The sequence below is a fragment of the Bubalus kerabau genome, chromosome 1 (genome assembly GCF_029407905.1).
Source record: "Bubalus kerabau isolate K-KA32 ecotype Philippines breed swamp buffalo chromosome 1, PCC_UOA_SB_1v2, whole genome shotgun sequence".
NCBI lineage: Eukaryota > Metazoa > Chordata > Mammalia > Artiodactyla > Bovidae > Bubalus > Bubalus kerabau.
This window is the reverse complement of record NC_073624.1, coordinates 159113852-159128202: the sequence shown is the minus strand read 5'-3', so window position 1 is coordinate 159128202 and position 14351 is coordinate 159113852. Positions and strand designations below refer to the sequence as shown.

Genomic DNA, 14351 nt, shown 5'->3' with positions numbered 1-14351 from the left:
TAGGATAAGAGTTGGTGGAAATTTTCCATTCCAAATTCTGCTCTGGAGAGGAAAATCAGTCATCTGACTTGACATGATGGATGGTAACATGCTAACCATCCCTTCCAAATGACCCATGTGTTATCCCTCACAGTTTCTTTAAAAAATTTCAAGATGGGTATCATATTCATAATGAAAGAAAATTCAGACTTTTACTTTTTTGTGGGGAAGGCTAAATACATCCCATCTTCCTTTTGTGAAGAGTTTGTTTGATGTTATCTTTTTCTTTACTTCCAAGTGACAGGAGCGGTGTACCCTAAGGGTATGAAGCCACCATTCACATGCTTCAAATCCTGATATGCATCTCCAAAGGCTACCGTGTTTATTTATTCCATATAACAAGTAGAAGCATTTATTGCAAGTTCTAAACACTTTATAAATATTATACACTTAATCTCCATAACACCACCGTTACTTTCATGACCGCTGGTTTCTGCAGCTAGTTCTTGCTTCACATGGATTTGGTGCTCAGGTCTCACTACCCGCCCCACCCCTCCAATTCTGGCTGCCACCTCTCAACAGGTTCCAAAGTCTCACCATAGCTTCCTATCTTTCTATTGTTCTTGGGGGCTGAGGACAAAAGCCTCAGCTGGCTCACTCTCTCCTTCTCAGCCTCAGACACTCTAGCTTCCGAGATTGATCACAAAGACTGTACAAGGCATTCCCTGATTTCCCATCAAGCTAGGTTAGGAACTAGAGGCAGCTCTGCTCTGGAAAGTCCAAGGAATGAGAAGGGGTGAGATTTAAAATAAAGAACTCAAGGGGATTTCCCTGGTGGTTCAGTGGCTAAGAATCTGCCTTCTAATGCAGAGGACACACGTTCAATCCCTGGTCGGGGAACTATTAATAAGATGCCACCTGCCTCAGAGCAAATAACCCCAAGTGCCTCAACAAAGACCCAGTGCAGCCAAAAACTAAATAAAATAAAAGGACTCGAGCCATGCATGAAAGAAGTTCAAGTGAATACATAGTAAAGGGACTGTGAATCCAGAGGAGCACTTTTTTGCCCCAGTCTCCCTCCCTGGCCAGCTGTATATTCAAGGAGCCACCAGAATGGAGCAACAAAAACTGGGAGCCAGAGCCAATCCCAGCTCCCACATTTACTACTGGGTAAAGAAGGGTGATTTCTCAAGCTTTTCTGGCCATCAGTGATGCTATCTGTAGAAGGCCAACCATGACTAACTCAAGAAGTTGAGAGTCTCTCTGAGACAGTGCACATCCAACCACTCTTCCAGGCAAACACACAAGACCTCATGGCAGCAGCCTGCCAGGAGGATCACCAACGGGTAGTATTGATCAGCCAGCCAAGCTCTTTCTGTTCCATGCAGCTCGGAGAGGATGTGACCTCCCAGAGCATGCAGTTGGGGGAGTCCACATTGCCTCTCACCCTCTGCCTCTACAGGCACAATCCTTCCCACCTCCTTGGGGGGCTGCAGGACAGCCTGGTGTGTCTGCTCCCCCATCTCCCACAGGACTCCTGGAAGGGCCATCCAAGGAGGGGGTGTCCACTGCCTGAGCCTCAGTTTCTGGATGGAAAACAGTACCGGGAATAGAGACACAAATAAGAACAAAGAAGCTCAACAGTCATTTTTAGGAAGAAAACACCCTCACTCCTTAGCCCACAGACTCCCACCCAGGTGCCTGCTCTGTGGCTAACCCCACGCCCTGGCCAACCTTTCCCATGCTCCCAACAACCTGAGAAAACTTTGAAAGCTTGAGCGGCGAGTAAGACTGGTGGTCCTGGGGCAGTGCCAGCAGAATCCCACTGCATACCAGACGCTGAGAACGGACATTCTTAAAGGCCCTCTGGTCACCCATCTCAAGAGTCCACTAGCCATCCCTCTGCCCAACAGTAGCTGCAACCATCTTTCTTCTATTGAAGTGAAATGTGTCTCTTTAGAACTCCCAGCCCCGAATCCACTTAACGATCTCCCTTTTCCAGATGGGACTCCGGAGATTGAGGACTGGTGGCTTTGTTCCCCCACCACACACACATTTGCAAGACAAACATCCCCCCAAAAAAATAATTACTAAAAATGACTGCTATAACTTCCATGTCCTTCCCCTGCTTCAAACACAATCAGATATGCTGTGGTTAAGAATAAGGTGGACAAAGGGCCTGAAGGGATGGACCCACCCTAGAACCCTGCAGCTCTGGGACCTTCAACAATCCTCTCCTCCACGTGTGTCCTGAAGACACAGCATGGGAAGGAAGGAAGCAGTGCCCATTCCACTTGGGAGCTCTGCTTTGCACAGAAAGCCAACCTCAACTGCTGGGTCCCTACAAGCTGCACCAACTACATGGATGGGGAGTGCCCTGCCCTGGTGGTTGTCAGAAAAAGTTAAGAGGTGAACACCCAACTTGAGTGCAGGACAGGCCATCAGGAGGCCCACTCCAGCACCCAAGCCCCAACTCCACTATTCACTGCACACCCGCAGTCCCTGCCAAGCCCTCAGGGCAAGTCCTCTGGCGACAGCCGGTGGGTTGCTGCCATGACAATAAGCCATGAACCAGGTGCGACTGATTTTTAGAAGTAAAGCTCAGGAGGAGAAATGGGTTCTGACTAAGGCAGTATTTAGACAGAGGATATTCTTAATAGTTTCAGATACATGTTGAAGTCCAAAAATAGATATTTTTCCCCCAAAGCCAAGCTTACATGCAATAGCTTTTCTCATGAGTATTTTTATATAACCAGAAATATCTCTTAGAAACCCAGGAACATAACAATGAACTCAGGAGAAAGGAGAAATGACTTAGCATTTTTTCTCTTTTTAACAGAGGAGACTTTTATCAAGAACCCCCTGGTCCCAGTGGGAAGCCACCTCCTCCTCCCCTCCTGCTCTGTGCTCCAAGTCCACTTTCCCAGACTTTCTCTGGAGAAGAGGAGTCTCAGACTCCGGGAGGCATCAGCACCCACGTTCATGTGCTCATGGACAGAGCACATTTGTTGGCTTGATCCTCATACATACCCCATGGAGTCAATGTTATGGTCATGGAGGAGGAATTGAAAGGACACACCCAAGCTCACAGAGCTGCTAGGTTCTAGAGAGGACCCCAGATCTTCAGACTCCTGGTCCACATTGCTGTTTGGATTATGGTTCAACAACACAACCACATGTGTTTGACAGAAAGGAAGAAAATACAAAGTCACAAGAGTCTCTTTTTACACCTGAATTTTGCACCTAAAATTCAACTAAATTAATGATGACTGCTTACCCTGGGGAAAGAAAAAATTTACATGAGGATTGTGATCGATTGCATTATGGGCTCGAATTCTCCTCCCCTCCCTGTCTTCACACTCTTTGACACATGGCTTTGCAGTTCCTCACACGAAAGGAGCAGAGTATTTTTCCCACCTTCTCAACCCTGTGACACGCTGTGGCCAATGGCACGAGGTGGAAGTGACGGCATGCTGGTGTGGAGGCTAGACTTCAAGAGCCTGGCAGGCTGCCATTTGCTTTCTGGCTCCTGAGAAGGGCGTGCCCAGGCTGGCCTGCCGGTCCCAAGAGCAGCATGAGAGCTACACGGAGCAGAGTACCCCCGCCCCAGTGATGATGCCCGGCCAAGACCAGCCAAGAGCAGAGCCTCAGCCAACCTGCAGCAGTGACTCCCTAACACTGACTGTGCGGCAGGAGGCTTCTTCTCTAGTACAGATTAGCAAGAGGGAGTCCCACTAAAGATGCTATCAGTTCAGTTCAGTCAGTCAGTCGTGTCCGACTCTTTGCGACCCCATGAATCACAGCACGCCAGGCCTCCCTGTCCATCACCAACTCCCAGAGTTCACTCAGACTCATGTCCATCGAGTCAGTGATGCCATCCAGCCATCTCATCCTCTGTCGTCCCCTTCTCCTCCTGCCCCCAATCCCTCCCAGCATCAGAGTCTTTTCCAATGGGTCAACTCTTCGCATGAGGTGGCCAAAGTACTGGAGTTTCAGCTTTATTTAGCATCATTCCTTCCAAAGAAATCCCAGGGCTGATCTCCTTCAGAATGGACTGGTTGGATCTCCTTGCAGTCCAAGGGACTCTCAAGAGTCTTCTCCAACACCACTGTTCAAAGGTATCAATTCTTTGGCACTCAGCTTTCTTCACAGTCCAACTCTCACATTCATACATGACCACTGGAAAAACCATAGCCTTGACTAGACAGACCTTTGTTGGCAAAGTAATGTCTCTGCTTTTGAATATGCTATATAGGTTGGTCATAACTTTTCTTCCAAGAAGTAAGCATCTTTTAATTTCATGGCTGCAGTCACCATCTGCAATGATTTTGGAGCCCAAAAAAATAAAGTCTGACACTGATTCCACTGTTTCCCCATCTATTTCCCATGAAGTGATGGGACCAGATGCCATGATCTTCATTTTCTGAATGTTGAGTTTTAAGCCAACTTTTTCACTCTCCTCTTTTACCTTCATCAAGAGGCTTTTTAGTTCCTCTTCACTTTCTGCCATAAGGGTGGTGTCATCTGCATATCTGAGGTTATTGATAATTCTCCCGGCAATCTTAATTCCAGCTTGTGCTTCTTCCAGCCCAGTGTTTCTCATGATGTACTCTGCATATAAGTTAAATAAGCAGGGTGACAATATACAGCCTTGATGTACTCCTTTTCCTATTTGGAACCAGTCTGTTGTTCCATGTCCAGTTCTAACTGTTGCTTCCTGACCTGCATACAAATTTCTCAAGAAGCTGGTCAGGTGGTCTGGTATTCCCATCTCTTGAAGAATTTTCCACAGTTTATTGTGATCCACACAGTCAAAGGCTTTGGCATAGTCAATAAAGCAGAAATAGATGTTTTTCTGGAACTCTCTTGCTTTTTCCATGATCCAGCGGATGTTGGCAATTTGGTCTCTGGTTCCTTTGCCTTTTCTAAAACCAGCTTGAACAATTGGAAGTTCACATATTGCTGAAGCCTAGCTTGGAGAATTTTGAGCATTACTTTACTAGCGTGTGAGATGAGTGCAATTGTGCGGTAGTTTGAGCATTCTTTGGCATTGCCTTTCTTTGGGATGGGAATAAAAACTGACCTTTTCCAGTCCTGTGGCCACTGCTGAGTTTTCCAAATTTGCTGGCAAATTGAGTGCAGCACTTTCACAGCATCATCTTTCAGGATTTGAAATAGCTCAACTGGAATTCCATCACCTTCACAAGCTTTGTTCATAGTGATGCTTTCTAAGGCCCACTTGACTTCACATTCCAGGATGTCTGGCTCTAGGTCAGTGATCACATCATCGTGATAATCTGGGACATGAAGATCTTTTTTGTACAGTTCTTCTGTGTATTCTTGCCACCTCTTCTTAATATCTTCTGCTTCTGTTAGGTCCATACCATTTCTGTCCTTTATCGAGCCCATCTTTGCATGAAATGTTCCCTTGGTATCTCTAATTTTCGTGAAGAGGTCTCTAGTCTTTCCCATTCTGTTGTTTTTCCTCTATTTCTTTGCACTGATTGCTGAGGAAGGCTTTCTTATCTCTTCTTGCTATTCTTTGGAACTCTGCATTCAGATGCTTATATCTTTCCTTTTCTCCTTTGCTTTTCGCTTCTCTTCTTTTCACAGCTATTTGTAAGGCCTCCCCAGACAGCCATTTTGCTTTTTTGCATTTCTTTTCCATGGGGATGGTCTTGATCTCTGTCTCCCATACAATGTCATGAACCTCAGTCCATAGTTCATCAGGCACTCTATCTATCAGATCTAGTCCCTTAAATCTATTTCTAAAGATGCTATAGAGAATTGCTACAATGGGAAAGAAGTTGGACCATACAGGACTTCCAGACTTTGGGATTTTAGGTGTAAACATCAATAAAAAGCCTCTGGAGAAGGAAAAGGCAACCCACTCCAGTATTCTTGCCTGGAGAATCCCATGGACAGAGGAACCTGGCAGGCTACAGTCCAAAGCATCGCAAATAGTAGGACACAACTTCGCTACTAAAAAACAACAACAAATCAAACCAAAAGTGTGGAAACCAACACGGGATTCCTCCCTTTTTCTGAGCAAAGGCAATTTATAAAAAAATAACCATTGCTTACTGTCACCATCAGTTCATAAGAGACAGGACATGTTAACACTAAAACTGAGGACAGGATATTATCTTTGAATATGACACAGTCCTTTCCAAGCAAAGATAGCTGGCCACCCTCCATATATGAGCCTTTTTCTTTCCTCCTGTCACAGATCAATGAAAACTTTGTCACTAAATAGCTCTGGTCCATGTATTAGCAACCTTTCTGCATGCTTTATGGTAGAACTGTCAGAAGAACACGGAATCAGTTGTGTGAATTGCAAGAGTTAAATCACGTTTCTGTTTGCTCTGTGACAATATAAAAATTACATTCTTAAAACTGGGATAAAAAATAGAGCTAAAGATAAATTTGAGGACTCTGCCATGCCTTCTCCATTGGCAGAGCAGCCAATGGCCCTGACAAACCCCCACCTCAACACTATGAGTCACACACTATGCAGGTGCCTAAGATGCTAGTTTTGTGCTTCCATGATTACAATAATGTACGAGTAAAAAGGAAAGCAGTGATCCCAAGGGAAGCTCTCCCAGGGGCTACAGGGACACATAACCGAGACAGAGGTTCCAGGCAGGGAATCCCTGGGACCAGCTCCAGGGACATACAGTGAGTTCACACATAAACATTGACTGTCTTCTTTCTGAGCCATAAGGACCCCCTCCATCCTGTTGGGTATATGGAGGCCCAGGAGAAGGAAGGGGGTCACAATGCCCAGAGAGCAATGCCTCTGCGGGGCCCTTGACGGCCAAGCAGGTTGTGAAGTGAGGGCCGTGCACAAGAGCCCTGTTCATCCCTTCCCAGCAGAGAGGGCAGTGCAGGTCCAGAGCCCTGGGGGCCTGTGGGCCCCAGGACGCCCTCACAGAGATGTTAAGCCGTGGTCTCTAACGGTCTCTGTGAAGGTCACTCAGTGTTCCAGCACATGCCATGGGGACATCAAAGCCTGTGCCTCGAGCTCAGCACATTCAGTGAGCACAGAAAGGGCAGACACCAGACCTCTCTCCACTGCCCTCTCCGCAGGTGCCCAGGAACACTGAGCCTTAGACCTGGGAGACCGCCAGTCTTTGTGGGGCCAGAGCAGAATTAGCAGAGTCTAACATCCTCACTCCCCTGATTGTAGCAGTCCTTCAGACTCTGCCCCAACCCCAGAGGGAGGATGAGATGTGGAAACCTACCCCAGGGATCTGGAAAGTCAGCCTACCGTGGAACCAGGGAGCGATGGCTTTGGTGTTCCTCTCGAAGCCCGCTCGGCGAGGCAGCTGCTCCTCCTTAAACCAGCGGACTATGACTTCTCTGGAGACGGGGCGCAGGGGCCGCTCCCAGGTCCTGCTGAGACAGAGACCATGGAGTGTGGGAGAGTCACGAGGGAGGGGGCAGGGGCGGGGCAGGAAGGAGGGGCAGGGAGCCGGGAAGACCACTGTGAACAAGCCTGGTGCCCACACGCACGCTTGTGGAAAGGATTAAATAAATCCAAGTACTTGAGGGCTCTCTGCAGATTATAATGTACCAGCTGTTTGTATTTTTCCCCGAAAGAAAACTGTTATCACTTGCTTTGGGGGAATAAAGCCTACTAGTATAACATCGTAAAGCTACTATACTCCGATAAAAAAATTTTTTTAAAGGAGGGGGACTTTCCTGGCAGCCCAGTGGTTCAGTGGTTAAGACTCCATGCTTCCAATCCAGGAATGGGGCGGGGTCCCTCAGGTTCAGTCCCTTGTATGGGAACTGGGATCCCGCCTGTTGCCTGGTAAGGTCAACATTTCTTTTAATGTAAATAAAAAAGAAAAAGTCACATAAGTGCAAGCAAGAAATAGGACAGGAGGGGATGTCTGAGGGAGAGAAAAGGCCAGGGCATAAACAGCAGAATCTATAAAGAAGGATCCTAATGTAATACCAGCAAAATCATTATATGTGCGTGTCCTCCACCCTCCCCAAACCCCCACTAAAGAGGATGCTGGTTTTGCCTCTCCCAATCTCCCCGCCCATCTCCCCGCCCATCGCCCCTGCCCCGGCCATCTAAGGGGACACCTGTCTTGGCCAACTAGCTTTCATGATTTATGACGCAGTATCAGGACAGGGAACAGCCTCAATCTACTCTGAAAATGGCTGAGCTTCACCGCCAAAAAATAAAAAGGAAAAGGACAGAGGAAAGAGACGGGGCAGGAACAAGGCACCACAATGGCTGACTTTTGACTGGCAATCTGGGAGGGTCTGAAGATCCCTAGAGTGAGATGAACAGGGGCACTACTTCCACGCTTTCTGATATTTTCCCACAAAAGCCCAGATTCTACTTGTTTTTGTGTCTGTACTGTGGCTCCTGGATGTATACAGAAATTCTGTTTTATTGGAGCCATTCTAACACGAAGCCCAGTAAGGGTCTGACAGCATATGCCCCATAACAGCATGCACGGCTCTTTGTGGATATGCAGCAACATTTGTGGTTGTTGTTTAGTCGCTAAGTCATGCCCAACTGTTTTGTGACCCCATGAAGTGCAGCCCGCCAGGCTCCTCTGTCTATGGGATTTCCCAGGCAAGAATATTGGAGTGGGTTGCCATTTCCTTCTTCAGGGGATCTTCCCGACCCAAGGATCAAACTCACGTCTCCTGCAATGGCAGGGAGATTCTTTACCACTGAACCACCAGGGAAGCTCAAAAATTCCATTATATTAATTTATGGTATGAAAGCAGAGCAGACTTTGGGCCCACCTTAAACAACTGCAACTTTCCCACCTTTCCACCTGAGTGACAGCAACCTGGCAAATGCTCACTGTCATTGCTGTCTGGTCCACCTAATAGCCCTGGCATTCAGAATTCACCGCCACTGTCATCCTCTCTTCTACAATAAACATCAGCTCTCCCCTGATGCAGTCATTGCATTTGCTCTGCACCAGCAAAAACGGATGATGAGCCCAGGGCTTCCTGGCAAACCCCAGAATGAGCTCCTATTTTTCTTGCCCTAAAATGAATCCATGTACTCACGTGCAATAGTGAACACTGCAGATTTTTAAAATGATTGCATAAGAAAGATAGGGCGTCCCTGGTGGCTCAGACAGTAAAGAATCCTCCTTGTAATGCAGGAGACCTGGGTTCGATCCCTGGGTTGAGAAGATCCCCTCAAGGAGGGCATGGCAACCCACTCCAGTATTCTTGCCTGGAGAATCCCCATGGACAGAGGAGCCTGGTGGGCTACAGTGTCCATGGGGTCGCAAAGAGTCAGACACGACTGAGTGACTAACACACAAGAAAGACAGAGGGTGAGGTTCCATTGAACGGCTCAGAGGCATGATCAGTGGGGCTGCTGCTGCTGCTGCTAAGTCGCTTCAGTCGTGTCCGACTCTGTGTGATCCCATAGACGGCAGCCCACCAGGCTCCCCCGTCCCTGGGATTCTCCAGGCAAGAACACTGGAGTGGGTTGCCATTTCCTTCTCCAGTGCAGGAAAGAGAAAAGTGAAAGTGAAGTCCTTGGATCCTTGGATGGGAGAGAGCTGCAGGGGCAGGAGCAAGGCTTCTGGCCAGGTGGCCTCTAGGAGCGTCTCCCCCTAGCATTTACATTCTGGGGAATCAGATTCTCTACTTGGAAACAGAGGGACAAGAGTGAATGAATTTTCCTTGCTGTCATTTATAACCTCCTCTTGCCTTCTAAGGAGAATGAGTCTTAGAAACCAGAAGATTTGTGCCTGCCCGCAGTACAGCCAGGCAAGCATGTGTTGGCACCACAGTGCTGAGGGCAGTGAGGCCACAGGGGCCTGTGCCATAGGGCAGCCACAGGAAAGAGGCTGATGTGCGGCTTCTGGTGCCTGGGTCTGCCATTCCGTCTGCCTGGTCCCTGGTCCCCCCGCCCCACCCTAGGTGGCTCGCTGTGGCCATCACATCTCCCCTGCTGACAGCAACACCCAGAGAGCCTGGAGCCAGACTGCAACAGGCCATGCAGCTCTGTCTTCTGGGCCTGAAGGACAAATTATATGTCTCCTTAAAAAAAAAAAAAAAGCACAAGAGGAAGAAGACTTCTAACTATGTCTCTAAATCCAGTAAACATAAAAGAAACTCTGATCTCATAAAAATCAAAAATTCCTGCACGACAGAAAACGTTATTGTAAAAGTCAAAAGACCAACGACAGATTCAGGGGGGAAAATGTTTTATCACAAAGAAGAGAATCTCTTCTCCTGTATTTTAGGAGTTTCTAAAAATAGATCAGCCCTGAATATTCATTGGAAGGGCTGTTGCTGAAGCTGAAGCTCCAATATTTTGGCCACCTGATGTGAGGAGCTGATTCATTGGAAATGATCCTAATGCTGGGAAAGATTGAAGGGAATGGCAGAGGATGAGATGGTTAGACAGCATCACTGACTCAGTGGACATGAATTTGAGCAAACTCTGGGACATAGTGGAAGACAGAGGAGCCTGGTGTGCCATAGTCCATGGGGTTGCAAAAAGTTGGACACGACTTAGCGACTGAAGAGCGATAAACAAAAAAATAGATGACAAAAAGACCAATAACACAAAGAAGAGGCAGGAAAGAGACAGGTATGGAAATATCAAAAACCCTTAAACATATACAAAATACTTCACCTCATGCATAAATAGAAATGCAGGTTTAAACTTTCACTGAGATGTTATTTCTCACAAAAAACAAAAATCTGACAACATACTGCTGGCAAGGCTAAAGAATAAGAGTGTTCACTGGTACCATCTCTGTGGAGGACAAATTGACCTTAACTATCAATACTATAAATATATGTAGCCCTTAATCCAGTGGTCCCACTTTGGGGAATCTCTGTTGTAGATAATAGTTGCCCGAGTATAAAATTAATGTCTACAAGGTTACTTATTAAGGGCATGTTGGCAATAACCCAAGGTCTCAAACAACACCACGACCCACCTGCCAGGCACGGCCAGGGTTGAAAGCGGCCCCGGGCCTGGGAGGTGGTGGTGGAGTCTCGCCTCCTGCTCGTGGCTCTGGCCGAGCTCTCGGAACCTGGAGCTGAGTCCAGCAACAGTGCCCTTCTGGATGGCGCGGAGCGAGTGACGCTGGTACTCGTCCCGGGCGCGCTGGGCTCGGCGGCTCCTCTCCTCATCAGCCGCCTTGGATCGACGCACTGGAAAGGAAGAGAGAGCGAGTTCACCACTGTACCCACTTCCCAAGCTTTAAAATCGGGTATTTCCAGGGACTTCCCTGGTCCAGCGGTTAAGAATCTGCCTTCCAGTGCAGGGGATGGGAGTCCGATCCCCGGTCAGGGAACTAAGATCCCACCTGCCATGGGGCCACTAAGCCCACACCCCAACTAGAGAAAAGGCCTGCATGCCGCGGTGAAGACTCAGTGGAGCCAAAATTTTAAAAAATAAATCAATAAAAATATAAATAAAATCAGGTGTATCCAGTACCAGAGCCCCTGCTATTTCCTACAAAAAGTCACAAGAGCCCTTAAGACCATCCCGTTACTCATCCCTCCTCATGTTGCTCACGTGGAAACTGAGTTCCAAAGAAGGACATTGCTTTGCCCGGCTGGGTTAGTGGGCAAGCCTGGCAGGGACCCATACTCCCTGCTCCCAGAGGAAGAGTTATGGGAAACTCTGGAGTCCCGGTTCCGGTTCCCTTTCTCTTTGGTTTCCTGAGGCCTTGACAGCTGGTGGGTGAGTGTGTTGGAGGGCGGGAAGAAGGCGCTTCAGTTACTGTCACCGCAGAGCCGCCATGTCTGCCACGACACCCCTCTCACCAGCGTGTCTTTTTGTATGTCTCGAGGCAGGTTGGACATCTGCAAGTTGCTGCTTCTAAACCTCAAAAGGAAGTCCTGGAGCTGGGAAAGTGCACAGAGCGAGGAAGACCTCTGAAGCACGGTCTAGAATTAAAACCGATTATTTTGTAGTCTGGCTGCATCAAGGCAGGCCCCATCCAGTCCTTTTTAGAGAACTCTTGGAGCTGGCAGTGTTCTCATTGCACAGGTCCAGCGATTGCCTTGGCCCAAGCCTTAAGAAAACTCTTACCTAAAGTCCAAGTCTACTCCAAAGTCCACCCAATACGTGCATAGCACGCAACTACAACCTACCAATACCAGAGACCTGTGTTCTTTTGGCACTTTCAGGATACAAGGCAAATGGTCCTCATCCTTAAAAAAAGAGCTTCTCCTCTTCAAGCAGTCAAAGTCCATTGTCGAAACACAACGAGATCTGAGGAAGGCAGCGGGAAGTCTGTCCCTCAGAAAGTATTTATAGAAGTGGAGGTCACATAGACTGAGAGTGCCAGGGTGGCGGGAGGGGGACTTTCTTTGGTCTATTCATTGCTGCATTCCAGCGCCTAGCATACATATGCGTCAGTCAGCAAGTGATACATATGCTTGAACGACTGCACCCCATTAAGTATTTAACCCTGCCAGGCTCTGGGCTGAATATAGAGATAGCAAAGACGAGACCGTTCCCTCAGGACACTCAGAGTGTAGCTGGGAGAATAAGACAAATAAATATCTGTAGTATAAGGAGAACAGAGACTCAACAAGTCTTGGAGTTTAGGGGCTGCAGCACTCCCATTCTGTGAGGGAGTCAGGAGCCACCACAGGAGACTGAGCACCCCACTGGGTCTGGAAAGATCAACAGGAGTTTTTCCAGGGAAAGAAGAGGGAGGAACCCAGAAGAGGCAGGGAGAGGGTGGGGGCGGGGGGGTGGAGAAAACACCTAATTTCAGTTCCTGGTACTAAGAACACCACAATACCTGCCACCACAGTTTCCCAGCATGGGCTTTCAGTCACTAGACTACAGACAGATCACAGACACTTCTGCCCCACAAGGAGGGCTTCCCTGGTGGCTCAGTAGTAAAGAATCCGCCTGCCAACACAGGAGACGCAGGTTTGATACCTGGGTCGGGAAGATCCCCTGGAGAAGGAAATGGCAATGCAATCCAGTATCCTTGACTGGGAAATCCAATGGACAGAGGAGCCTGGTGGGCTACAGTCCATGGGTCGCAAAAGAGTCAGACATGACTTGGAGATTAAACCATGAAATCTCTTCAGGGGCCAGTGACCTTTGAGAGTTGACAGCCCTTGAGAGACAGCTACAGTCAGTGATAGAAGGATGTCACGTGGAAAGTAGGAAGACATGCTTTGGGAACTCAGCTAGAGAGGGAACAGGCCGTGGGTCACACAGGGACTAAATGCAGCCTCCCAAAGTCCAGCCCTGGTTTTGCCATTGTCTTCCTCAGAAGCCTTCAGTGGCTCCCAGTACCTGCAGGACAAAAGGCAAATCCCTTGGCCCTTAAGGAGCACCCCTTCCACCCACTTTCTTTCCCAGCCCGATGGGCCTCTGAGCTTCTCCCCGCCCTTTGTTCAAGGGCCACCAAGCTCCCCACCATTCTGCAAACTCCCCTCTGTGCAGAGGTGTCCACCAACTCAAACCAGCTGTGATGCACGTGCAGCCAGATCAGCTCAGAAATGCCAGGCAGCAGGACAGAGGGTACTCAGAGGTGACGACACGGCCGAGGCTGCAAGCAGGAAGCCAGCCCTGCGGCCCAGCCCCGATTATGGAGAGACTGATGTGGAGTCAGGGTCGGCGGCAGCTCCAGGAGGGCTTCTTGGGTCTTTTTCTCTTCTTGTGTTTCTTTTTTTTTTTTTTTTTTTTGACACATAATTGATGTACATAAATAAGCTTAAAGTGTTCTATGTGCTGATGTTGAAATACTTAATATATTGCAAAATGATGATCACCATAGCATTAGCTAACTCATTCATCAGTCACATAGTTACCATTTCTTTTTTGTGGCAAGAACATTTGAGATCCCTGGTGGCTCAGATGGTAAGGAACCTGCCTGCAATGTGGGAGACCTGGGTTGGATCCCTGGGTTGGGAAGATCCCCTAGAAGGGAATGGCTACCCACTCCAGTATTCTTGCCTGGAGAATTCCATGGACAGAAGAGCCTGGTGAGTTACAGTCCATGGGGTCCCAAAGAGTCAGACACCACTGAGTGACTCACTTTTTCACTTTCATTCTAGGCAACTTAGAAGTATATAACACATTATTGTTGACTACAGTCACTAAGCTGTGCATTGAAAGTTAAGTCACTCAGTCGTGTCCGACTCTTTGTGACCCCATGGACTGTAGCCCACCAGGCTCCTCCGTCCATGGGATTCTTCTCCAGGCAAGAATACTGGAGTGGGTTGCCATTTCCTTCTCCAGGGGATCTTCCCAACCCAGGGATCGAACTCAGGTCTCCTGCATTGCAAGCAGATGCTTTAACCTCTGAGCCACCAGGGAAGCATCCCCAGAATTTATTCACCTTCTAATTTTGTACCTTTTGATCAACTTCTAACTCCTCCTC

At 48.1% G+C, this 14351-nt stretch overlaps 1 protein-coding gene across 2 annotated transcripts in view; it reads right to left on the bottom strand.

Annotated features, from left to right (window-relative positions):
* The window catches only part of SH2D4B (SH2 domain containing 4B), an 83975-nt gene that overhangs the window by 16656 nt on the left and 52968 nt on the right, over positions 1–14351 (bottom strand). For both annotated transcript variants that reach the window (XM_055537816.1, XM_055537806.1), the window contains exons 5-6: positions 10929–11145; positions 7250–7374 (exon numbers count right to left, since the gene is read on the bottom strand). In XM_055537816.1, coding sequence (XP_055393791.1) covers positions 7250–7374; positions 10929–11145 — 342 coding nt within the window. The remainder of the gene's footprint in view (positions 1–7249; positions 7375–10928; positions 11146–14351) is intronic.